The sequence below is a fragment of the Apteryx rowi genome, unplaced genomic scaffold (assembly GCF_003343035.1).
Source record: "Apteryx rowi isolate R43461 unplaced genomic scaffold, aptRow1 scaffold_180, whole genome shotgun sequence".
NCBI lineage: Eukaryota > Metazoa > Chordata > Aves > Apterygiformes > Apterygidae > Apteryx > Apteryx rowi.
In genome coordinates this window covers 775,497-800,170 of record NW_020448086.1, presented here as the reverse complement: position 1 = coordinate 800,170, position 24,674 = coordinate 775,497, and the positions used below count along the sequence as shown (strand labels likewise).

General features: G+C 37.5%; 2 protein-coding genes and 1 long non-coding RNA gene across 13 annotated transcripts in view; 1 reads left to right on the top strand and 2 right to left on the bottom strand.

The window, feature by feature from the left end:
• SLC25A12 (solute carrier family 25 member 12) overlaps positions 1 to 1,785 on the bottom strand; it is a 54,042-nt gene extending 52,257 nt beyond the window's left edge. Inside the window, exons 1-3 of one of the 7 annotated variants that reach the window (XM_026061372.1) lie at positions 1,601 to 1,774; positions 992 to 1,107; positions 388 to 512 (exon numbers count right to left, since the gene is read on the bottom strand). In XM_026061372.1, the coding sequence (XP_025917157.1) occupies positions 388 to 438 (51 nt within the window). In that variant the 5' untranslated portion in view covers positions 439 to 512; positions 992 to 1,107; positions 1,601 to 1,774. Of the gene's footprint in view, positions 1 to 387; positions 513 to 991; positions 1,108 to 1,367 lie in introns of those variants that run through there. The other 6 variants (XM_026061376.1, XM_026061371.1, XM_026061373.1 and 3 more) reach the window with 6 other exon arrangements.
• Positions 1,786 to 1,812: 27 nt separating this feature from the next.
• The window catches only part of HAT1 (histone acetyltransferase 1), a 24,322-nt gene continuing 1,460 nt past the window's right edge, over positions 1,813 to 24,674 (top strand). For 2 of the 4 annotated variants that reach the window (XM_026061384.1, XM_026061386.1), the window contains exons 1-10: positions 1,813 to 2,068; positions 4,788 to 4,859; positions 7,679 to 7,754; positions 9,395 to 9,515; positions 15,837 to 16,016; positions 16,246 to 16,367; positions 16,868 to 16,972; positions 17,316 to 17,422; positions 21,326 to 21,477; positions 22,694 to 22,810. In XM_026061384.1, coding sequence (XP_025917169.1) covers positions 1,906 to 2,068; positions 4,788 to 4,859; positions 7,679 to 7,754; positions 9,395 to 9,515; positions 15,837 to 16,016; positions 16,246 to 16,367; positions 16,868 to 16,972; positions 17,316 to 17,422; positions 21,326 to 21,477; positions 22,694 to 22,810 — 1,215 coding nt within the window. In that variant the 5' untranslated portion in view covers positions 1,813 to 1,905. Of the gene's footprint in view, positions 2,139 to 2,404; positions 2,556 to 4,787; positions 4,860 to 7,678; positions 7,755 to 9,394; positions 9,516 to 15,836; positions 16,017 to 16,245; positions 16,368 to 16,867; positions 16,973 to 17,315; positions 17,423 to 21,325; positions 21,478 to 22,693; positions 22,811 to 24,674 lie in introns of those variants that run through there. The other 2 variants (XM_026061385.1, XM_026061387.1) reach the window with 2 other exon arrangements.
• The window catches only part of LOC112963906, a 28,750-nt gene continuing 9,245 nt past the window's right edge, over positions 5,170 to 24,674 (bottom strand). Inside the window, exons 4-5 of one of the 2 annotated variants that reach the window (XR_003252770.1) lie at positions 8,554 to 8,669; positions 5,170 to 7,276 (exon numbers count right to left, since the gene is read on the bottom strand). This is a non-coding gene — a long non-coding RNA (uncharacterized LOC112963906). Of the gene's footprint in view, positions 7,277 to 7,764; positions 8,670 to 24,674 lie in introns of those variants that run through there. The other variant, XR_003252769.1, reaches the window with a different exon arrangement.

Here is a 24,674-nt window from a genome sequence, read left to right as displayed (position 1 = left end):
GAGCTCTCCGCGCACGGCTCCCCGCAGCGGCCGCTCGGCCCCCTGCCCGCGCGGCGTGCCGCGCTCCCCCCGAAACCGAGGTGACAGCGGCGCAGCTGCCGCCCTCCCTGGGGCTGCTGGTTCTTGGTCCGCCCCCCCGGGGCGCGCCTGTAGCTGCAACAGTACCGTGCAAAACAGAAATTCCTAAAACGCTGCTGAAACGCGTTCCTGGGTGCAGCCATTCCCTTGAAGGCCAGGAACGCGATACCTGTTGACTGCGAGCGTCGAAACTTCACAAACCAGTATTCGGGCAGCATTGATGCTGAAGGGGTGGCAGCCCCGTATTTAAACAAAGAAACAGAGGCACGAAGTATTCAGTTCTGGCCAGCCTCTGACAAACTCTCATACTTTAAACAGTGGGACACGTTGACTCGCTTTGTACCTCAATATGAAAAGCATGCAGGCTACATCCTCAGGAAAGGAGGCACTTATATTTCTTTGGACAGTTCAATCACAATAAATGCTTGGAAAACCTGAATTAAAAAATAATGTACGTTTTGTCATGCTATACTATAACTTCAAGAGCCCAGCAAGATCTCTTCTGTTACATGTCACTGGAAAGCATAAAAATGACTACTTCTGTACCCCAAAGAACACAGTGGGATCTAAAACTACAATAAATAGTAGTTGGGAAATTATAATCGTTGTTACAAAGTAATAAGACTCACATCTGTAAGTTTAAAACAATTAATTTACTCTAGAAAGTAGAATTGATTTTTTTGGCTACAGGTCAACAAAAACTTCCTGTAGGTAACTTGCAGTTCACATACTATATATATACACCCCCATGCCAGCTGACAACAGAAATAATTCAGCTAAAAAAACAGGCTATTTGGATATTAGACCTATAAACTGACTTGTTCAGCAAGTTAATAGGTGTGCTACTTGAAGAGTAACATTGTGTATCAGCAAACATATCCTAAAATAAAATTGTAGAAATTTTACATGGTACCTCATCAGTGGCTGTAACAAGTATTCCAGCATGTGGCTTTCCTTGCTACTAATGGTAAAGCTGAATATTTTTCCTTAGTTTAGGTAAAATGTATCAGTGGCATTGAGCCACGTAGCCTATATATGAAGAAAAAAAAAAGGTAGAAGAGAATTATCTACTACTTCCAAAGCTGGAATGGAAAATTTTATATATTTTAAAGTCATCTTCACAAAGGATTAATTTTAACATTCTATTTAGTAAACTGGTGGGAGAGGAGATTTAAACCTACTCTTTTCTAAAGTGTGTAGAGCATTCGGTTGCCAAAGGTGATGACACTTTTACATAGGATATCAAAGTGACTGCTTGCCAGTTGTGTGGCAGCTGAGAGTTAACTTACTTGGTGTTCCAGGCCGAGCAGAGAAGAGAGGGCAGAATCTCCACACTGCCTGAATAATGGACAAACTAGGTGCTTTATCTTACTGGCCCTTGACTATGCTGCGGGCAGATACACAGTACTGTGTAACCCCACACTTGTTCTCTGTTGCAGTTCTGGGATGCTGTTCAAATACCAGCCTTCGGATAACACCTACTTGACTCATACTAAAATGGACCCCTGATAGATTAAAATACCGGTAAGCTTTAAAAAGGAGCAGAGCAGCCAGCAGCAGCAGGTTGTCTCCTCACGAGCCAGGTGGGTTTCGCGGGTGTCGCCTCACAGGCCGGGCTGGGCCCCTCCGCCAGGCGGTCTCAGGACCCCTTGGGAACAGGAGAGCGCCGGCCCCCCGGCCCCGCCCGGCCCGCTCCTGGCGCGGCCCTTCGGGAGCCGRGGCGGCCCAGCGCCGGCAGGGCAGGTGCGAGGCCGAGCCGGAGATACTGCGCATGTGCGCCGGCCCTTGGGGGGCGGGGAGACCGCCCCTCGGGGCGGGGACATACAAATGAGCAGCGGCGCGGATGAGCTTCTCAAAGGCTTCCGCGAGAGGGGCGCAGCGCGTAGGGCGGTGCTGAGCATGCGCGMCCGGGTGCTCGGCCGCGCCGTTCGCTCCCCAGCCGTATTTCCGCGGCCGGAAGCGGAAGCGGTTGTGTGTGTTCTCATTTCCGGTGAGTGGGCGCGCGGGTTGATTCGTTCTGCCCGGGTGACTTGGCCGCCGCCTCCGCTCGGAAATGGCGGGTAAGTCCCGCGCCCGCGGGGGCTCTGGCTGYGCCGGCCCGGTTCTCCCGGCCCTAGCCATGGGGCTCGGCCGGGCCTGCCCTGCCCGCGGAGGGCCGGCGGCTCGGCCGGGCCCCGAGGGCGCGCGGGCAGGTGCCGCCTCCAGCAAGCGGGGGCCGAGGCGCCGGGCGGGGAGGGCTCGTGGTCCCCGCACCTAGCGCGGAGCCGCAGTGTCGCTCCTCTTCTCCTCTTGCTGAGGAAATCCTTGTTTTTGTTTAAAGCTTGTTCTGAATAGTCTGAAGCTAGAAGAAAAACTTTCTGATGGGGCCTCTGGAATGAACCTGAGAAGATGTGCATGGGGAGAAAAGCTTTAAGCACTTGAAAAATACTTTAATAGGTGACAGATTACGCTGGAATGTACTTTGGAAAGCAGACCAGGTTTAACTTGTTACTTACTTCTGTTCTGCTTAAAAAAAAAAAAAAAAACACTAGATAATTATTAGTGGTATATGTGCTACAGTTTAAGAACCCATCTGGGAAGATGACTGCTAATACACGTTGGAATGCATTGGAATAAGATACTTAGCATTAGCTAGAGAGACATACTTTTTTTAGCAATTCTTCACTTTATTCTGCTTGATGATGTTAGAGGGGCTTTTCCTCTAATGTTGCCAATTTATAAAGTGGAAGTAGCTAATGCCCTTTTATTTAGGGTCTTAAAACATGTAACTCTTTTTTCAAATGCTTTTTTTGTTTGTTTTTGTTCAACGCTTTGAGCTTAGGGTTTTGCCTTCCCTGAGGGGCTCTGCAAATGATGGGAGAACAAATGGCAATGTAATACAACAAATACTGTTTGGGATAGTATGGAATATACTAGTATATACAATTTCTGTTGAGGAAAATACAAGGAGATGAGAAAGGAAGTTATTTTAATCCTATGCTTATTGACCAATGATCTGTCACCAAGTTTTTCCCTCAGTCTAACTTTTTTCAAATATAGTATCTGCCTGATTTTGCAAAACACTTTATTGTCAAAGAACAGATTTGCCTGTGTCTTATTAAATAAAACAAAAGCAATACAGCCTTAGAGAAGAGGAAGGATGAAAAACTAGAACTTATGAGAGGGGCAGTGGATTCTGATATAAAGTCTTAATGTTATAAAACCTTACTCAAAGTGGCTAGTGTGTGCTTTTAGATTTGCTTTTTTATTCTGAGAGTGTCTCCCCCAACTACTTTCTCAGACAGAAGTATTCCTTCCATATTAGGTGTTTGTGGTTTGGGTTTTGTGTGTGTGTGGTGTGTTTTTTTTGTTTTTTTTCTTCTTCTTCAAAACATTGTTGAGTCCTCAGTCTATAGAAGAATTTCAGCTTCTTGTTCTAATGCAGGTACAGAGGCAGCCCAGTAAAGTAAGACCTACAGACATGTCTGAGGATTTCTTAGTTATATAATTTGTATGTTCAACTTGTTTTTCAGGGGAAAAAAATGGTATAAAAAATGGTCTTCTCATACTTGCTTGTTATTTGGTGTTCTGCTAGATGAGATGCAGAAGTCTCTGTACAGTGCCATTTGAAGTCTTCAGTAAATGGCTTGCTGCAAAGAAGCTTGCAGCCAACTGAGAACTCTGTTTAGGAAGAATACTGCTTTGAGGTTGTTGGGCACAAATTATGCTTATTTTACAAATGGGGAATGAGGGATCATGTTTCCCTAAGTCCCAGTGAAGAAATTGGCAGGTGGGGTATATACAGTACTGAGAATTTCTTGCTTCTATTCTAGTGGCTGAACCAAATATCTGTGCTGTTTCTTGTTTGCCAGTATGTATGTATATTCCAATTTAGTTTGGTTCTATTGCTGGGGAGAGGGAARGAAAACTTGTAACAATCAAGCATATTCTGTACTTACTTGTTACCTTCATTTTGTAGAGTTTTTTGGAATAGTTAAGCTTCCATAAGCTTAAAGTCATGCTTACAGAAGATGACCTGTGAATTGTGTAGAATGATGTGGTTATTATGAAAACAGATTTGTTCTGTGCCTCATAAAAGGAAAGTAGAAATACCCCCAAGATGTAGGGGTTCTTCCATGTGGATGCACTTGTAAGTTCTCTGAGAAGGCATGACATTTGACCAGTTTCATGTAGATCCAAGTGTCACAAGGACATTCTCAACTTTTGCAAAGATGTAATGGCAGGCATAATGGTGCTTGTCCAATAGGGCCCAGATCTTCTCTGAGGCTTCTGGGCACTTCTACTGTCCAGAGAAGTAATCAGAAATCATAATTAGTATGAGCTGGATGTTTTTAAATACTGAAGTGAAAATGCATGTGTTCTTTTATAGAAACATCTGTTAGATTGAATTCTTAATTTTTAGTTCCAGCTTTGAAAGATGTTTTTACTGGTAATAACCTCATTTTAAATCTTTTGAATATAACCCCATTCTAGGGGAGATAATTGTGGTTAGTTTCCTAGTYCTTGTTTCTAGTTCCAGAAAAGTTATTGAAGTAAATCTTAATATTACACTGAGTACATACTATGGCTTTTTTGACCTATCTGTTCTGTRTTTGTGGTGTTTTTGTTATCTTTTCTGTTTTTGAGAATCTTCTAAATATGTTCCTTGAATAACACTGGTACATAGTTTGTGCACATCATTAAAACTTTCTTAAAATCTTTTTCTTCAGGGCTTACTGCTATGGAGAAGAAGCTGGCTGAATATAAGTGTAACACAAATGAAGCAATTCAACTAAAACTAGGTAACACCACTTTAAATACTGTGCATTTGATACTGGAATATATTAACACCTGCTTAAACTTTCTTATACCTCAAATCCACTTGGGTTTTAATAGGTATTTATTGATATAAATATTCAAATACAAGAATAGGATAACAGTCTAATTTTTCTGAGATTAGTGCAGTTAAAATACAGATATAGAAACTTAATCCTGCCTCTGCATAATAATGTCATTACCAATTATTAGCAGGTTACCAGAGTGTACTGGAATTACATCTTACCCTACTTTTTTGAATTATTCAGTATGTTCCCCCTTCCTCCCCCCCCCCCCAAAAAAAAAAAATCCTTATAGTATGGTATAAATCTAAAGTATGTATTGTTTTCATAATGACCTTAGTGACAGAACTTATAGTTGAGGAAAAAATAAACAGGAAGGAAAACTCTGAAAAGCATTGTTGGGTTGGGTTTTCTGCACCCCTTGCCCCAACATCTGGATTAGACAAGACATTTAAAAAAAATTGTTTCAAATCTGAATAGAAGGAAATATGTAACTCTAGGCTTTAGAGAACTCTGATTATGGCTCTCTAACTTGTTCACTGGAACATCCAGAATGCAAGCAGAATAACTGAACTTCTGTTGGATTCATTTATATCTGCAGCTTTATTATATGCAGCAGTAATAATTTAATGGTAAGAGAAGAATAAGACATCTGTCTAATTCTTAATCTTTTCAACACTTCAGCAGGTTTCTCTTCAAGCACTACAAATGGCATCTTTTATTAGAACTTTTAAATACTTCTGTTGTTGCTGCTATTCTCTTAAGCAGTCTCTAGAAGCTTCTGCAAGTTCTATCCAGAAACCTAAACTTCAGTTTGGGAGACCTGCTGTCAGGACTGTAAATACATTACGTAGGATGCCACTTATCACTTATTGAGAAAACAGAATTGATGAAATTGTTAAACACTTCTCAGAACTGCCAATAATGGTCTGTTCTGTAAATTTTAATGAATTGTTAATATACAATTACCATAGGCTCATGAGCCCAAAATCCCAAAGTCTCTAAACTACTATACTTGTGAAGTATTTTTCTATCAGTTAAGAAACATTATTTCAAATAATTATTTTGTGACTAATATTTTATTTTTCTCTTGCACCTTTCTAAAACCAAAGGAAAGGATAGAAATAACAGGAGACATCCAAGTGAGTTTTGTCAACAAGTCTGAGCAATTGTGTTAGACTTCAAGTAGACTCTGCTAGTGGGTTTTTAATTAAGATACCAATTGCCTTATCTCAGCTGCTCTCTTCCCCTTACTTTTTTGGGGGGGCAGGAGGCAGGAGTAGATTTATACTTTTTTAATACTGCTGCTACTACTTTGTAACTTCTAGTCTTTCCTCTTTTAAATGTAGTTTGCATATAAAAGCAGATATCCTTTTCTGAGTCCTCAGTTATTCCGTGGTGATTCAGAATTGCACGTTTTTTTTTTGTTTTTTAACTCTGCTACTTTGCCTCAACAATGTTGCTCTCTGAATCAAGCCCAGGAAGACAAAAACAACCATCCTYTTGCTTTTGAGGGAGCAAAACTTTATCTTGTTAAGAAACCTCTCATTTGCACATCTTCCTTTTGGAAAAAAATTGCTTTCTAATTATTATCAGGAAAGTCTTTTTTCTTCATCTGCACTTTTAATAGAGTACAGCAGCAATGAAGTTGTAGTTCAGCAGTCAACATATGCTTGCAAAAGAACAAAACAAAAAACCCAAATCCAAAAACCCCATGAGCTTCAATAGCGACACTAACTTCTACAACATTGCACACACATGCAACTCATTCAATGTTCAAATGTGTTCCTACTGTCTTGAGCTGCCTGTGCCTTGCTAATGTGGCTGAACTGTCACTTTAATGCCTAAGCTAAGAATTATATTCCTTTCAGTTTTACACAGATAAGTTATTTAATTGTAAATACACAGAGGGTGTTTAGGAATCTAGTATCTTAACTCAGATTTTTCCCAGAAAATCCTGCCTTAGTCTCTAACTTCATTCCCCAATCATAAATCTGTTTTATGATTGAAGAACACCTGTCACAATTACTGTGGAGGAACTGCCGTAACTCCATCAGCATGAATAAAATGCTTGTTTGGTAAGTTACTGAATTTGAGTAGATGCCCCAACCGTGAGTATTTTTATACCACCAGTAAAGACATTGTTTAATACTAAGTGTGGGGTGGGGGAGTAAACCCAGTTTAAAAAAAACACCACACCACAGATTCTGATAATATTGGTACAAATACCAGTGTAATATTGGTGCAACTACTTTGTTTGCATCTGCTCTGATTCTCTAAGACTTTAACATGAACATAAGTGCACATTCTTCCTTCATTCAACACATTCTTCCATTCATTACTCCATGAAACCCACCTACAGTGAAGTGTTCTCGCTTCACCTGCATGTAAGAGAAGAATGACAGGATGAGTAGGCAGCATTGTTTACATGATTGGTCTGGCTTATGGTAGGAGTATCCAGCTGGGCAGTATCCACAGTGTTTAAGAGGGAGTAAAAGTCAGTAACATTCAGGATATATAAAGTTGTATACATCTGCACTGATTTCTCCATTTTTATATGCTGTGCCCGCTATGCTTACTGACGTGAGCTGAGAAAATAACATGCATCTAATTTTCATGAAATGTCTTTATTTCTGTTGTATACCAGCCTAACATGCATTGATTCATAACTGAAGTTTTTTGGTTCTGTTGTGGAAGAATGTGTGAACATCTAGCATGGTATCTCTGGTTTAAACAAGCTTAAGCTGACCTTTTACTTGTTCATGCTCACTTTTCCCTTTCAGTTCGCTTTCCTGAGGATTTGGAGGATGACAACACAACATTTAATCCAGAGTATAGCCACCAAGTGTTTGGAGATGAGTAAGTTGCGCCATAAGTATGCAGAGCCAAATTAATAGGTCTGGAAGGGGAAGGTTGCTTCCTAATTGTTGAAAATCAGGAAACATTGCTCTGCCAAGCTAATTTAAAATGACACAGCAATACTTCAATTTTATGAATGTATAAGTTATAGTTGCCTTAGTGCCTAGCTTGTAGAATTTGGGTCTTTAATCATTCTATACTACCTTTAACAGATTAGCAGAGAACAAAATGTCTCATTTTTGCAGTCAGAATTACTTGTTTAAGTGGTTATTGTGTTCATGACACAATTCTAAGATCTAGCAAGAATCATTAATTCTTGCTAATGAATTTCAGAGTAATGAGTGCCAAAAAATCAGTATCTAACAACTGTGTATCTATTTATTTTTTACTACAATACAACATGGAACTTTTAGTGAATAGAACATACAAGTGAAGTGTGAACTTAAATTCAGGTTTTCAGCTGTTCCAGCTCATTGAATGTTATACAAAATTCAGAAGTATTTTCTTCCTTGAATACGTACACTTGTAATCAGGTAGATATGGAGGGGATACAGAAACTGTAGAAAAGTATTGTTTTGGCTTTTTCTCAAGTATACTGATTATCTTCAGTAGGTCAATGTTGAACAATCTGGCCACAGTTCATTTAAAACATGTGCATGTACACACAGTTTCTTAATTTCTGACTTCTTTAAAAAGCAGTCTAAGCACTCAAAGTAGGATTAGCTACATATATTAATTGTAATAAAAACTATTACACCAGTAAACATTTGTTACTGCAGCTATCATTAAGAATACCTACGTTTCTGGTAATGAGAGAACTCTCCAATCTGTCAGTACAACTAATAAGCAGATTCTTGCTCTGACAGTTRTGTGTCCAAGTTTTAAATCAGAAATGTGTTACCACAAAAGAAAGCTCTGTAAAAGAATAAAAATAATAATAAAAAAAACCTCTTAATGCCTTAAAATAACATGAAAATCTTGTTTCTTTGTAAATAACCATTTTCTGCAGTTCAGTTTTCTTTAGAAGAAATTCCTTAAACTTCACAACAATACAGTGGTTATATTCAGGTAAATCATACTTAGGTGTAAAAAGGCTTCTCTGTTCATGGCTCTTTTTTGCGTTTACTTGGTTCTGGTTAATTCAGATAACTATATAGGAACTGTCTACCAAAAGGGACTTGTTACTATGACTAGTTATCTACCTGTGTTTTGTGCAGTATAACTTACAGTTGTGTAATCCAAAATATAGACTACTGAACTGCAAAGTAAGTTTTAACATTAAAGTTAAGAAGTTACGTTTATTAATGAGTTTAAGATACTGAGAAACATAAATGAAGTACTAGCTATTTCAGGTCTTCATCTTTTATGAGTTGTCATAGTACATGTACATATGCTGCCTTCCTGTTCAGAGACTTGTTCTATTCCTCCACTGGAGGAGCAAAATAACTACTAGAAATAGTGTAAGGCATTATCTGTCTATATAGTACACATACAGGTTGATTCCCTTTTCCTATTAGAATACTTAGTATACCTCACTGGGAAAGAGGATGTGAACTTCAAAGCTTATTACATGAAAGTTCTGTGATGTATTTTCCTGTTCAACTAGAGTTCTGATCACTCTTTCTTTTTTTCTTTCTCAGTGAAGTTGCCTTTGGTTACAAGGGTCTGAAGATCCTCTTGTATTATATCGCTGGTAACCTGTCAACGCTTTTCCGCATCGAATATACGTCTAAAGTTAATGAAAAGTTTGACTGTGTGGAGGTAAAGACAGAGCCAGACCTGTGCTGAAATATTACTGGGGAGCTCTAAAGGGATATGGACAGGAATTCTATATATCTCATTGTTCCTTCTTTGACTGCAGTACAGTCAAAAGTGTCAGTCAAACATGAGGTGCTAGTATCAAGGCTGGTTCCACAAAAAAGATCAGTCTAGAAAGTCTGTATTTTCTTAACTCCTTCCAGGAGGAAGACTAGCAGTTGTGTTTTCCATCTTGAAGAAAGTCCAGTTAGAAAGAAAAGTGGGGGGGGGGGGTGCAGAGGTGGGGGAGAAGGGAGAAGGTGTTTTGGTGTGGTTCCCCTCACCCCCACCCCGAGGTAGGGTACTTTACTGTCTCTCTTTAAATAGCAAATGTGGAGAGCAAGATTATACAGAAGCAAGATTGGAAACTTCCCATAGTTTCTGGTTAGGTATCATGTGTGCTTTACATCTCGCTTATAGGAACACAGAACACAATTACATGCAAGACATCCTCTTTTCTGTACAACTTTTCCAAGGTTACAGAGCACTTGCAGAAAAACTTCCCCCCTCACCCCCAACTTCTGCCTATGTACTCCTGGAATATTTTTGTGAGGYAACCCCACAAAAGCGAAGTCAATCAGTCTTCCAGCTAGCTGAAGAAAGATATTTGGAACTTGTACACAGAAATAAAATATTAATATATTAACCATGTTTATAAAACTGTTAAATACTTGTAAAAGTACCAGTGCAGTTATTGAGGAAAAACTGAATTTTTTGAAGTGGTCTCTGATGCATTAAAAAAACTTACTGTCATCAGAGTTTTACTTAGCTACAAGAAAAAGCTGAATTGATTTCCCTCCCTCCTCTCCCCCCGAGCTATTGATTTGGCTATTGATGAATCTTTATAATGTTCTATAGTGTAAAAATGGCTATACATTTGCATTAACTTCAGACTACTCTGCCTGGAAAAAGCTATTCATTAGTTTAAAAAAAAAAAGTAAACATCTTTGATTTCAAGCTGTATTTAAAGATCCTAATTTCAAACTCATCAGAGCTCATTTAAATATTTTCAAGGAAAGACTGATTTAATTCTAAAGAAAGAAAAGTTGGACTGACTTCGTTAGATGAATTTGACAGATTTGCCCTTGTTCTCAAGTTTTAGAACATGCTTAGTTCAACAAGCTAAGTGCCTGGACATGTCTGAGATACTTTTGAGGCTAGGGCAACATATCTCACAAGTGAAAGGTCACGCTCTTCAGTCTTCATAAGGTGTTTAGAAGTAAGGGGAAAAGGAATACCTGTTTGCTAGGTAGTAACCATATTTAAAAAACAAACAGAAAACCACCTCCCAGTCCAGGCTTTTGTCAATATAACTTCAAAATGGTGTTGCAAAGGGAATCCACACCATAACACCTTATTACCATTCTATCTGTACTCCATACAAATAACAAAGCAACATCCCCTCTCTGGAGGTACAAGGAAGGCAAATAAGGTCCATTTTGTCCTAAGCACACTTGGCAACTTTTCTGATCACTCAAAATCCTTGCTTCTGCCAAGCCCTGTGTTGCATCTACTGTATTATTCCTCTGATTGCTTAAGAGATTGTGGCAGGGACAAGTAAGAGTATCTGTTTGAGCTAGCCTTTTGTATACTCTTCCCTAAAATTTTGACAGGCTTTGTCTGAATTGGAAAAATGCGGTAGCTTATCCTTTGCTTCCCTCAGTATGATTATAAAAGGCTGACCATCCAAATATGTTGCTCACATGGATATATCTAAACCTTAGCAGGAGAAAAATATGGTAGTCATCAGTTTTGTTCTGCATTTGTATTTGCCATTAATTTAACCACCTTAAAATATGAAYGCTTCAGTTATATCTGTTTGAATTTGCAGAGATTGAAACATTAGCTGTCATCACAGCAGGGTGGTAATTCAAATGCATATTGACATTTATGCTTCTAAGTTAACTGTTTGGCTGCTGATTTCAGCTCATTCAGAGTAATAATATTAAGATATGAACTATCCACGATGCATGACAGGTAATCTTTGTGCTGTGAATACATGGTGTTTGGGAGAGGACAGCAATCTGCCTTTGAGTTAACTGGTTGCAAGTGAGAAGTCAGTTTTAATACTTTGCAAAGCTATTCACACTTTAGGAATTCGTATCTATTTCCCCACACAAGCTCATTCAACATCAGGTGGTTTTGTTTTGATAGTAAGTTTGGTTCCAATATTGCTAAAGCAACTGCTACAGTCTCTGCTAGAGACTGACAGAAATATTTGCCCAAATCCCATCAGTTTTTCTTCAAGATCTTCTCAAAAATGAGATAAAAGATGAGATCCTAAATGTCAGGTGCCAGGATTCCAGGCATATTTATGCATCTTAACATGATCTCCCTAAGGATGGATCTAAACCATGTTAGTGGGGAAGACTCAGCAAAGCAAGTACGATCAGGTCCTGAACAGAAGTATGCTTTGGCGCCTCATTCACTGAACTAGAATGGACAGACTYTCTCCCTTGGGTGGAGCTGATAATTTGAAATATCTGAAGAGAGGCTGCTTTCTTCTAGTACAAATATGAATAGCATTGACCTCTGAATTGTCACTGATTGCAGATTTGCAGCTGTTGAAGTACCCTCCTTTTCTTCAGGATTTAATGGAAGGAGGGAAAAAAGTATTTCACTAACCTCTAGAAGTCTTCAGCATAAATATATTATCTTGCTTTGCAACTGGTCTAATCTTTCTGCTTCAGTACAAAAGTTAATGAAATGAAAGCGTAACTTTTATATTGGACATACTTTCAGTAAGTGGTACAACTTCAGGTTGTTCTATTTCTCCCAACTGAAACTAATGCAAATAATTGTTACAGAGAACTTCTGCTTTCAAATAATTTCTAAAATTATTTTAAAAGCAGACACTTTGTATACCATGTACATGCTGTTTCAAATATTGTAACTGTTTGCTAGTACAAGGATCATTTCTGTATTAAAATTATCCAGAGTCAAACATAATGTACAAAGAGACACTACTCATGTCCTACTGCAAAGCAAGTTTAGTTTGCAAGTCCGTACCATATTTCCCATCATCACCTCACATGCTTCTGTTTATGAAGGTAATATATTACAGGCAATATTTTTATAAACCATAAGCTTAACAAGTCTCAGCTTCATTCAGGTTCTTGCACACTTTGTCATAACACGCTTTGCCTATGTTTGACCARTAGTCAACTGGATTTTTTTCTGAACAGAGTGCATCAGCACAGCTAAATACAGTGCTGTATAGAAATACCTGTGCTGCTTTGACTACTAGAAACAGAATAGCTATTTCTATGGCATTTCATGGGGGATAACTTATTTTCAGGGTAGTGGACAAGTGCAGTGAAGAAATGATTTGGGGACAGAGGATGACAAACTATCTGCTGAAAAAAATCTGAATTCTTGGAAATTTCAGCAGTGTGTATTCCCTGGCTGTTTCATGCAAATACTTAGTAAAGGCTTTCCCATGAAATTTAAATTCTATATGCTGCTTAGTCCAGAGCATAGAAATAGAGATGGCCAAAGCCATGCCAATTGGTAAGATGAGTGCCTTGCTTTGGTAAAAGAAACAAACCTCTCTGATGTTTAAGAAAAAAAATACACAAGGGAAAGGCAGTAAACATATTTCAGTAACTCCTTAGACYGTTAGCACTTCAGAGAAGTGTTTTGGAAGTGCCTAGTATGTAATAGATATTTCCATAAAAGAATACAGGTATTAATGAAACAAACTAGTTGTATGCTAGTGATGTTTCCAGATTTCTGTACTCCAGGAATCACTAACTTAAAATTGGATCACTTTAACTTAAGCCACCACTCAAACTGAGGATTCTGGAATTCCCTCTAAGAAATGGAGATCTTTATAACCCATAAAAATAATGGAAGAACCCAGTTTCTTTCATTGCTTGAATTTTGCCAGGCTCCATTTCAAGGGAAGGTTCTTTGGAAGATAGCAGGTAAAAAGACTTTGTATCATAGCACTAAGAATTATCTATTGCTCCATCTGCTAAGTCTCTGATCTCATGATTTAATTCTGTTTTATGGAAAGCAAGATTTTCCTGTGGTGGCAATCAGTAARGGCTGCACCTTGCGTGTTTTCGACATGTGAAAGTTTGTCTTCCTTATCACTGGTAGATGGAGAAACTTGCATATGTGAGGGGAGCAAAGTTTTAGATGTACCTTACATACAATATTCCATACTGCATATTCACTCATTTAGATGTTTTTCCACGTAGTCTGAGTTATTGCAAAGATTAGCTGAACTGATRCTTGGAAGTTGTTTTAATTCTAGATTATTTTTGTACACCTTTTTCAGATGTATAAAACTAAATCGCTACATTGCGATTTCCTACAACTTTATCAGCAGTGCAGACTTAAGATCTCTGTAAATAATGCACTTGTATAGTTGAAGAAAACAAGATTAATTTTCTGAAATGTTGTTGCATGTATTCTTTCCTTATTACTTAACATAATTCATTGATTCTGCAAAAATATTGCTATTCTTGAATAACCCAACAAAATCAGCAAATGTAAAGAAAAAATACTTAACCAATATTGCTTCAGAAAGAACAGAAAAGGTTCCAATAAATAAATCTTGTTTTGAGAATGAAATGGATGTAAAGACTGTATGCATTTCAATTGTTTTCTAACACCAAGTATTGTAGAGCTATATATAAACTGCTTAATAGCTCTCTCTGCAGATATAAATATAAATGTTGGTAGTACCAAACCATTAAGAATAAAACTTGTTTGTGCTGAACTACATCCATCTTTCTCTATACTAAAAATGTAACTGAATGATAAAGTGCTATTCATTTGCAGGTGCATTGCTTCTACTTAAGGGACTATGGTTGAAAGGACAGGAATTAGTAGCATGTTGTATTAGCCYTTTGTAGTGTATTTTGTTCTAAGCATCTTAATTTCCCTGTTTTGAATGCTAAGTAGCAAGGGTCTTGGTTTAGAATTAATACCCATCATGCATGTAAACGGTGTGAAAGAGCTGCTTAGTAAGTTAACACAAAGTGTTCTTGTGTCAGTCCTTGTGGAAATAGATACAATACAAACATTACAGCTGAACTCACGGCAAACTCCATTAAGTAAAAACCTGGGTTCATTGTCTGGAGGAAAGTTTGAATTGAATGTAAGCTCATTTTGTTGAATGTAATGTCAGGCTTTTAGGGGTTGTATTGAGGAGTACGGTTTTGTTAAGTTGAGACCAATTCATTAAGTTTTATTGCCTGGTGAGAAGCAGTAATAAGTTATTGTGAAACTTCATCAAATATTCATGGTTAAAAAGAAGTAGTAAATGTATTCAATCAAGTGGTCTTTTTGGGGTCTGAAAAGGATTATGAAGTCTGCTCAGCTGATAGTCTCTAACTTTCACTTTGGTTATTTAAAAAGGGTTATTTTAATCTCTGAATTTAATCTTGCTGTCAGAATATTTTTTCCCTCCCCAGTATGTTAGATTACAGTTTCAATTTGCTGACAGTATCCCTAAATCATGTTTTTATTATTTTATGTTGAACTTGTTTTCRAAGTGTTCTGTGATTAGGATGCTGGATGTTGTCTTCTGAGCTTGTAATGTATTTTGTGGCTGATTCTATAGGCAGGCATTTTAAGCAGAGAGATACAAGGATGCAAGTGTGTGCTAGCTGTCACTCTGCTGTTTGAGGATGACCATTTTTAGTCTTTGTCCCGTTTCCTCCACTCCAATCCTGCATCACCTACTTTCTCTTGTTAGCTGCTTGTCTGGGAACCTGTGTTCCACAAGGCTCTATGTAGCATAGTCCTGGAGGCTTGCTGCCAGTTTATTGGATGCAATGCATTTATTTCTGAAAGTGCATTAGAGCCAGAAACTATGACTTTTTAATCCAGCATTTCTTCTGTGTAACTGAATTCATAGTTTCCTTCCTTGTCTTGCCATTTCTGGTTTTCCTCCACGTAATATTTTTATTAGAGTAGTTATCAGCGCTTTTGATTTATTTTTTTTTGATTGGACAATTGCAATAATCTCAAAGTAAAAATGTTCAGGACTCTTCTCCATCATTATCATTGCCCACTAAACTGACACTGTAACTACCAGCTTTTTCTTGCTGTCAGGGGCTGGATTGTGACCTTTTTGGATCCCTTCAGTGTGGCTCCTTTATCTGCTGGAAGGGTYGCTAGTGAGCAACAGGAACACTCCCCACTTTTTTCTTTAAAATTACAGATAGGCCATACCACCTGCTTTTGTATTTGTCTCTAATGGAATAATGGTGACTTTGCTGCTGCCTTTCTTTATCTTCCACTRATCCTTCTCTCTCTTATATTCTCCAGGCAGATGATGTTGAAAGTAAAATTAGAGAGATCATTCCTCCTGGATTTTGCACCAACCCAGATGACTTTGTGTCTCTGCTGGAGAAGGAGGTCAATTTCAAGCCCTTTGGAATGCTGCTGCACACCTATTCCCTCCACAATGAGGAAGCTGGGGAAGATATAACATATCAGATATACAAGGTAGGAAAAACAGGTGAAACTGCTCCTTTTGAGCAACCAAATTTGTTTATTTTGCAGTGATGCACTTTCAGTAATGTTTCAACTATTGCATATAAATACTATTATTTTATCAGTTTTCTTAATAATCATACTTATAAAAAATTGTATATAGAATTTAATTAGGTTCTGCAGATTCTTCTCTCAATGTCTGTGATAAGTTTCACCTGACTTCTCCTGGCTTTTTCCCTAGGCTGACATGACATGTCCAGGCTTTCAAGAATATCATGAAAGGCTTCAGACGTTCTTGATGTGGTTTATTGAAACTGCTAGCTTTATTGATATAGATGATGAAAGATGGAACTACTTTCTAGTGTAAGTACAGTTCTAAAGCAACAGTAGACCTTATTACCTCCACAAAGCCTGCATTTTAATTGTGGCTGGCCAATTATTGGAGCAGTATAATGATATTTTTCCCAGGAAAGAAAAACCATTGTTTATGAGGCTTGAGTTTTCCTCCATTATGCTTTGGGAAGCCTTGAGAATAGAGCTGAATTAAATGCTGTTGTCCGTTAGAGCCCTGAATGTAGGCTTAAACAGTAAAATGAGCTTTGCCTGTGTTTTCTTTTACTTGCCACCTATTCATCTTTATAATAGGCAAGTGCACTGAAGTGCTGTAAAGAGGCCTGATTTATCCAAGTTGCTGCACACCAATTAAGTGAATTGTACATTCAGAACATAGCAGGTGTACCCATTGGGCCCTCACAGAGTAGCTTGCTGACACTGAAAATTCAGTTGGAGAATGGAAAAGAAAATGGACACTGCATGGGAGCGCGACTGTAATTGACCTGCTTGGCTTTCTGTTTTATCTGCAGATTTGAGAAGTATAATAAGGATGGAGCTACGCTCTTTGCGACCGTAGGCTACATGACAGTCTATAATTACTATGTGTACCCAGACAAAACCCGGCCACGTGTAAGGTAATTGGCGGCGTAACTCGTGCCTTGCCTTTTATTTCAGAAGAGAGAACTGCTGAAGTTCCCAATACTTGTTTATAATGGTGTTGATTTGTTTAAAAAAATCTCCATTATTAGCTGGCTATGCACTGATTTATTTCATTGTTCCCTTCTTGAAGCAGAGGGAATCTCAAACAAGCTTTGAATATTTAGCAATTTTAAGACACTAAAAATTATGTTTTAACATGAAGATTGCTAAACGTATTTTAATCCAAAATGAAATACCACATAATCTTTAAACTTTTATGTTATAATGTATGCACATGTATGTATTTTAACTGAAATATTAATACATATTCCTTTGTAGCCAGATGCTGATTCTGCCACCATTCCAAGGAGAAGGCCATGGTGCTCAGCTTCTTGAAACAGTTCATAGATACTATATGTCTTCTCCTACAGTACTTGATATAACAGGTTTGTGCTAAATTCTTAACTCAGTCTGCCTGTTTAATAAAACAACTTGTAGCATTCACAGACTGTTAGCCTGCAAACTAACTTTTTGCATTACTTTGTCAGAATTAAATGGTCTTTTGAAGATTTAGCTTCAGCTCAGTTCAGGATTAATAGTACTCTGTTTTACAGAAGAACTGTATATAATGTAGCGCCTTAAATCCTTTACTTAGAACAGCACACCAGGAAAATTCAATCCCTAGCATGAACGGATTACCAGCTAATTAGCCATTTTATTGTGAGATGCACAGCTGAGTTAGCCAAGAGATCAAGCTTTTTCAAACTCCTTGTTCAGTTTACTGCTGTTAAACAAAACTCAAAATTGAAAAATCTAAGATAACATATTAATATTAGTGTGCAAGCCAAAATTTTACAGCCAGTTAAAAATCTATACAGGATTTGTGCTCCAGGAGCATGTATTGCTGACTGAAGATCCCTGTGATGRTATAGATGTGTATGTGAATACTTGAAAATAAAAATGCAATGGAAGCAATGGCAGATGGAGCAGAGAAAAACAGTATGTTTGCCTAAATACAGGACACAAAAACAGCTACAAATGTGACCCCTCTTCTGTGGTTTCAAGTCTACCATAGGAAGAAATGCAATTCAAACACAGGAATTTATTATTCAGTTCTTGGTGCTACCTCAGCACCTCATCTTAGTTAAAAACAAAAAAGCCCCAAAAAGCTAATTAAAATACAATAGAACATTTGCTTTCTTGATGCATCACCTCAGGCTAACCCTAACATAGGGTAACAGCCTCCTAAACTCTAATCCAATTCATAGGAACCTAGGAAGGTATAAATTCCTTTATATAATAGGAAATCTTGCTCACTGTGTGTGGTTTTTTTTTTCTTTTCTCCCCTCCACCACCACCACCCCTACCTCCATTAACACTACAAAGCTGTACATAGTTTTTATAACTAATTTTATAACTATAACTGAGGATAAACAAAGTTCTTCATGGCTCCCTGCATAAAATGCAGGGTTATATTGAACAACAGCAAATTTGCCCTCAAATAGGCTTTAAGTTCTTTATGAGATAAGCCAGGAGAAAGCTTGTTATCTTTCACATGGCATTCAAAAATTAAAGAAATTCAGATTTTTAAGAATACTTATTGCCCTTTCTAGGGGAAAATCAGGCTGAACAACCTTAATATGATCAGGATATTTAATTAAATAGCATCTAAAGCTATAAAGTAAAAAGTCTTTAAATCTCTGTTCTTTTCAGAAAGTTTATTTAACTGCTTAGAAAGAACTAATGCTAAGAAAAACATGAAAAACAAGTTACTTCTGAGTTTCACACTTATAACGAATATTTTGTTCATATATTTCTTTTCAAACTCAAGATTCTGGTTATAGCTTGTCATCCCAGCTAACACAAGTGAAATGTATGTTGATAGTGCTTATTGTGGAGAAACTGCCCCTATCTCTCTTATAACTAATTTGAGTGAAAAGGAATGGAATAAGTTACTTTTAGTACAGCTTCTCCAGTCTTTTTCACAGACTGAGTGCTGCTGTAAGACTTGTCACACAAGATTAGGCCACTCATCCACAGAGCATTTGAACTGCTAATAATCAGCAATCTCCAAAACAAAAAATAAATAGCCAATTGTACAGTGCTACATATAAGCAGCAGAAACTTCCATCCCAGTCCTTGGTAACTTAGTAGTTTTTGATCATCCTCAAACTGCAAATGTCAACTTTTTTTTTTTAAGGATTATAATAAAAAGATACAGCTAGAATATAAGCTGTTTAGCCATGAATTCCACATTGCTAGTCCACAAAAAAAAATTGGGGTGGGTGGGGATTTTTTTTTTTGTGATAAACCTGTCTAAACCATTAAGAAAGTACCTTCAGAACATTGTAAGCACTTTCTTCTGCGTGGCTYATAGGTGAGAACAAAGTTGCATATGTGACTTGACATTCACTGAAGCTAATTCTTAACTTTTTCCCCCATATCCTTTGACTTCTTAAAGCAGTAGTTTTGATAGTTATGGTACTCTTAAGCAAGTTGTAGGTAACTGGTGAAGTCTAGATTAGCTATTGCTTGGGTCCTTTTGATCTTTTTAACTTAGGACAATTTTGAATAAGCTTGTCCTTCAGGTCTTTGAACCTTTCCTTACCTTCCTTGCTTTCAAAGACTACAGCTAGTGGTCAGTAAATGGCTTTGGCTAGCTTAGTTGTATACCACAGGATAGTTTCATCAGTTTCTTTCTACATAATTAGTTTGTCTTCTAATAGTTCTACTGCTTGGTGTAATATTTAGTATTTAGTCACACTGAAACTTCTGAAAACAAAGAAACAGATTTTAAACACTTATAGTCTTCTGTCTCTTATCTTCTGCATTAAGTAAAGGGCTTGCTTCTCTTAGTCTTAATTTTTAGTGTATTTATATAAAAATTCTTTTTTCTATTGCATTTACTCCTTGTAGTGACAAGCAAAGTGAATCGTAGCATGAAGAAACACAGGCATTTGGGCCAGGACATGGCCAGGGTAAACCCCAGCCAGCTCTGCCCCACACTCCTGGTGATCAGGTGGATGGGATCCTGAAATATGCAATGGCATGTACCTGCCACGCAGTCCAGATGCAGTCTTGCTGCATTCTGATCTTCCACTTGCAAAAATGTAACTTACTACTGAGTTAACAGTCTCTGTCTTTAAAAACTGTTAGAGCTGTTCCCTGTAGTTACTCTAATATATTTTTATTTGTGCAAAGGTAATATTAGACTTAATAGAAAAATGTTAATGAGCCAGTTAATAGTGAAGGATTAAAGGACATGCAGCTGTAGTTACTGTTTCAAGAGTAGGCCCTCAAGATCAGACTTGAGGGATACTAGTAGAATATTATAATGAGAAGCTAACAAGGTTTCTGTTGTACAGTGCTTTTTCAGCTGATAGATTAGCTTTGCTGGGTACTCTTCTTGAAATGTTGAGTATATGAAAGGCATTTGGTTTAGAAGAGACTTCTACAGCTGACTTTTTTTTAAGTACAATTATCAGATTTTTCTCCTGTTGTCTTAGGAAGGCTGTAGAAGCTTACATCCTGCACCCCAATACTTGCTTGATATTTGATAGGCATAGTCCACAAAATGTGTAACTAAACATTCAGGATTGCACAGGCCAATACAAAATTGCTCATGTTCTTAAACATCAGCTGTAGGCTTACATGTCCTCAAACTGTTAAAATTCTGCTGAATTATAATATAGTCTTATTAGTATAGAAACTAATAGCAATACAGAAGTGAAACTAGTTGCTCCTTTTCAAAAGTAAATATTTTACTTGTCTAATGTTTTAATTAGTGTGAAAGCCATCCTTTCATACTTTGTATTGAAACAGCAAAGTCTACTACTAAACATTGGAAGTGAGAATATGGATTTAAAGTAAGTAAGTTAGGTAGTGGTTGATTAAGATCAAATTTGATTAACTTAGCTCTGTATACTGGGTACATACATTTTCTGTGAAACTATAAAATCTGGCTGGCTGAGCCTCTGGGTTGCATCTAACAGGGTAGACAGAATATGCAAGAGAAAGGGTTTATGCATGAAATAATTCTTTTCTTTTCCCTAGAAGTTAAACTGGATCAGTTAAATGTGTATACTGTTGGTCTGTTAGAAATATGACATAATGCTATATACAGTACTTGCATACACAAAATATTAGGAGTTTGTCTTTCTGTGATCTCTTTCAGCTTATACTATCATACATCAAAAAAATTGGCTAGCACTACTCATAAGTAAGCACAGTTTTTGACATAATGAGGAATATTTTATCTACTTTTGTTTTCCATTTTTTTGTAACTGTATATGAGAGAAGAGGAAACAAATAATGCTGATAGTAACTATATGCTTTTATATTCCTTCTAGCTGAAGATCCATCTGACAACTATGTAAAGCTAAGAGACTTTGTTCTTGTAAAGCTCTGCCAAGATCTGCTTTGCTTTTCCCCAGAAAAGTTAATGCAAGGTTTCAGCCAAGAAATGGTGATGGAAGCACAACAAAAGCTGAAAATAAATAAGGTATTAAATCTGAACAGTTGTAGTTGAACCTATTCTTATCAAACTAGTATAAAAGTAATTTAGATATATAGGTGAAGACTTGTAATTTTTACATACTCTGTCTTATTTCAACAGATCTTTAGGCTGTAGCTGGAAGTGAAATACTTAGCTCATGGTTTTAGACAAATGCCTTTTCTTTCCTCCATCCTTTCCTGTTGATAGAATATGACCTCCATGTTCCTGTGGGGAGGGGGGGGAGAAACTATACAAAATAAGTGTTTGGAAATACAGAACACTAAGGCAGCTCTAAACCTCTGGAGAACTAAACAGTTAACTTAACCTCACTGGGGAGGTTACCAGTGAGTGATTAAACTTGCTAGTGAATATGGTGGTTGAAATGCAGACATGCTATTTGAATGTAGTTTTGTGAAAACTTTGAATGAGACTTGCGGGGTGGGGGGAGTCAGAGGGAGAAGCCATATTCAAATATATTTATGATTTTATAGCTTGTATAGGAAAAGCATGCCTGCAGCCTTTCTTCCATGTCTGAGAGCTTAAACTCGAATGGATAAATAAGTTGTTTTTTAAAAYAGCACCTAAAAATGTATTAATAGAAGTATAGCAAATGAACCATCCCATTTTTCATTCTTTTGCTTCAGCAAAAGAATGTGGTCTTAAACTGTTTTAATACAGATGCAATAGTAATACAGCAGCAATATGAGTATCTTCCCCCGCCCCCGGCGTCTGATACTAGCAGATTGTGGTTCCAAAATCACTTCAATTTTCCTCTTACTGATTCTTATTCGTGAACTTAAACACTGCTGTTGCATTTTCATATTAACAGCTTCTAGGGGGCCTTGTGAAGAGAGCAGTAAGTATTTAGAGGGTATTAGAACACAGTACCTCCTTTGMTAGTTTTAATGGATTGTCTAATGACAGTCCAGTTCCAATCCTCTGTCAGTTCTTTGAAGAACTTTTGGACTCCGGCTTCTGGACTTTCTGCTGCTCCCTTACAACAAGTATTGCTGTCCTTGAAGCACCTCTACAGCTGTTACAACAGACACTGACTGCATGGAATTCTCTACTCATCTAACCCATTGGCTAGGAGGCTCCTTTTCAGTGCTTCTGACAGTCTTCTGACAAACTGAGCAACTATTTTAATTTCTCTTTCTGAATTGCTACAGACTGAATTCTTAATACTCAGGCATGTCTTTTTATTCTCCTTTCTATTCTTTAGCAACACACAAGACGAGTTTATGAAATTCTCCGATTGCGTGCAACAGATATGGGTGATGCAGAACAGTCCAGAAGCTATCGGTTGGACGTTAAAAGAAGAYTGATTGGCCCCTATAAGGTGTATATGACTTAAGTATCATTTAATACTTATTTCAAGACTAATTATACTTGATTTTACTTTCATTTCCATAAATGTAGTTGATGCCAATTATGTTGCCAATCAACTGCTATTAGTTATGCACTATTTAAGTGACATGTACACAGATGCAGAGAACATTCATACATAGCTGTGTTGAAGATCCTGTGTTTGGCTCCTGAATGTTACCTGCCCAGTTCCAGTAGGAAGTTATTACTGAGCTTATGGTATCTAGCTACAGGTCACATTATGCCCAGATGAGCTTAAGAAAAAGTCTTAAAAATTCCTTGAAAAGATTAAAATGTTTTAAAGAAACAAGCCAAAAAATTGGAGAAGAGAGGTAAATRTTGCAGTATGCTTACACTGCAGACTGGCTACAGTTTAGATGCTATTCTAATTGTTAAGTAGTTCTTAACAAGACAACTTGCTAGAAGTAATCTAGTCAGGGCAGCACAGAACTCAGTGCAGTTGGAATATAAAGTAAATGCAGCAATAAAGTTCAAACAAGCTTTATGAACTTAAAAGGAACTGAAAAAGTTGCTTTTCACTAAGTATGCTCTTCAGGATCCTCAGTTCAGCACATTTGGYCTGTCTTGCATAGACCTGAGATACTGGTAAAACAGATTATCCTCCAGTTGCTAATGGTATCAGTCTCTGTATTAAGAGTCAAAAGACCACAAATTTGACCTAGGTTTATTATGGCAACTAGCATGTTAGTTATTCTGTGCTGTTAAGTACTCACTGAGCAAACCTAAGCTCTGTTGGAAAAGTTTCACAAAGTACAAGAAAGTGCCTTGACTGCAAGCCTTCCTAAAGCTGCTCTCATCCTGTTAGCCTGTAATGCCGAAGAATTCTTGCTCTCCAGAATCCCCTTGATTTTCATTTGTAGCTGTGAGAATACACTACCAATAAAGCGAAACTGAATGTACTCAAGTTGGACTTAGGGGGCCATTAGCATAAATGATAAAACAGTACTGCATTAAATACTTGGCTGATCTGGAGATAATACCATGTTCTGTTGAGTGTCAGGATCTTAATCAAAAGACTTTCTGTTCCCTTCCATGAGCGTCTTGTCTCCTTTGCTAGATTTCACTCTGTAATCCACTATAAGGCCATGATTTTTCAGCTAGGGGAACTGTTACATGGTTCTGATTCATTCGCTCTGCACTGAAGTTGTACTGGGGAGGGGATTCAAAGTTTCATAAGCAACTTCAATTCTAGTGCTTCTTACAATTGTTTCCATTTTAGTCTTTGTTCTTAATAAATTAATGCAGATTTTGTATTGCTATATAAGCAAGAGAGCGAGAGAAGTTTAACTTTTCAGTGATAAAGTTGTTTTCAAAAGAATCCTCAAAGCAGCCAACACCCCCTCCTTGATTTAGGTTCCAAGTTTCATGTTCTGAAATATGGCTGTCTTGTTTATGACAGTTTTCTCTAGTGAACAGCTTATAGGCTCATTTTAAACAATGTTTCCAATAAATTTTAGTCATGCTGCTGTTTTCAAAAACCCAAATCAGAACTGCAGTTAAAATCCTTAATATGTGGTAATCTGGAGGGCGGGGGAAAGAAAGCAACTTTGATAAAGAATCAGAAGTACTGCAACATTAATTCTGGTATCATCTACATGCTACAATTTTTTCATGAAGCACTTGATATCTTCATTTGAATAGTGCTGTATAAATGTAGGATAATTCTAAATTGCCATTAACTCTCAAGTTAGTCATATTTCATTTTACAGCTATTTCCTAGATGACGATAGCACAGACAACTTGAGTGCAGAAAACTGAAACCAAAAAACTTGTAATACATCTCTTCCCCTTGAAGTGCCCAGCTGAGCAAGGAGATT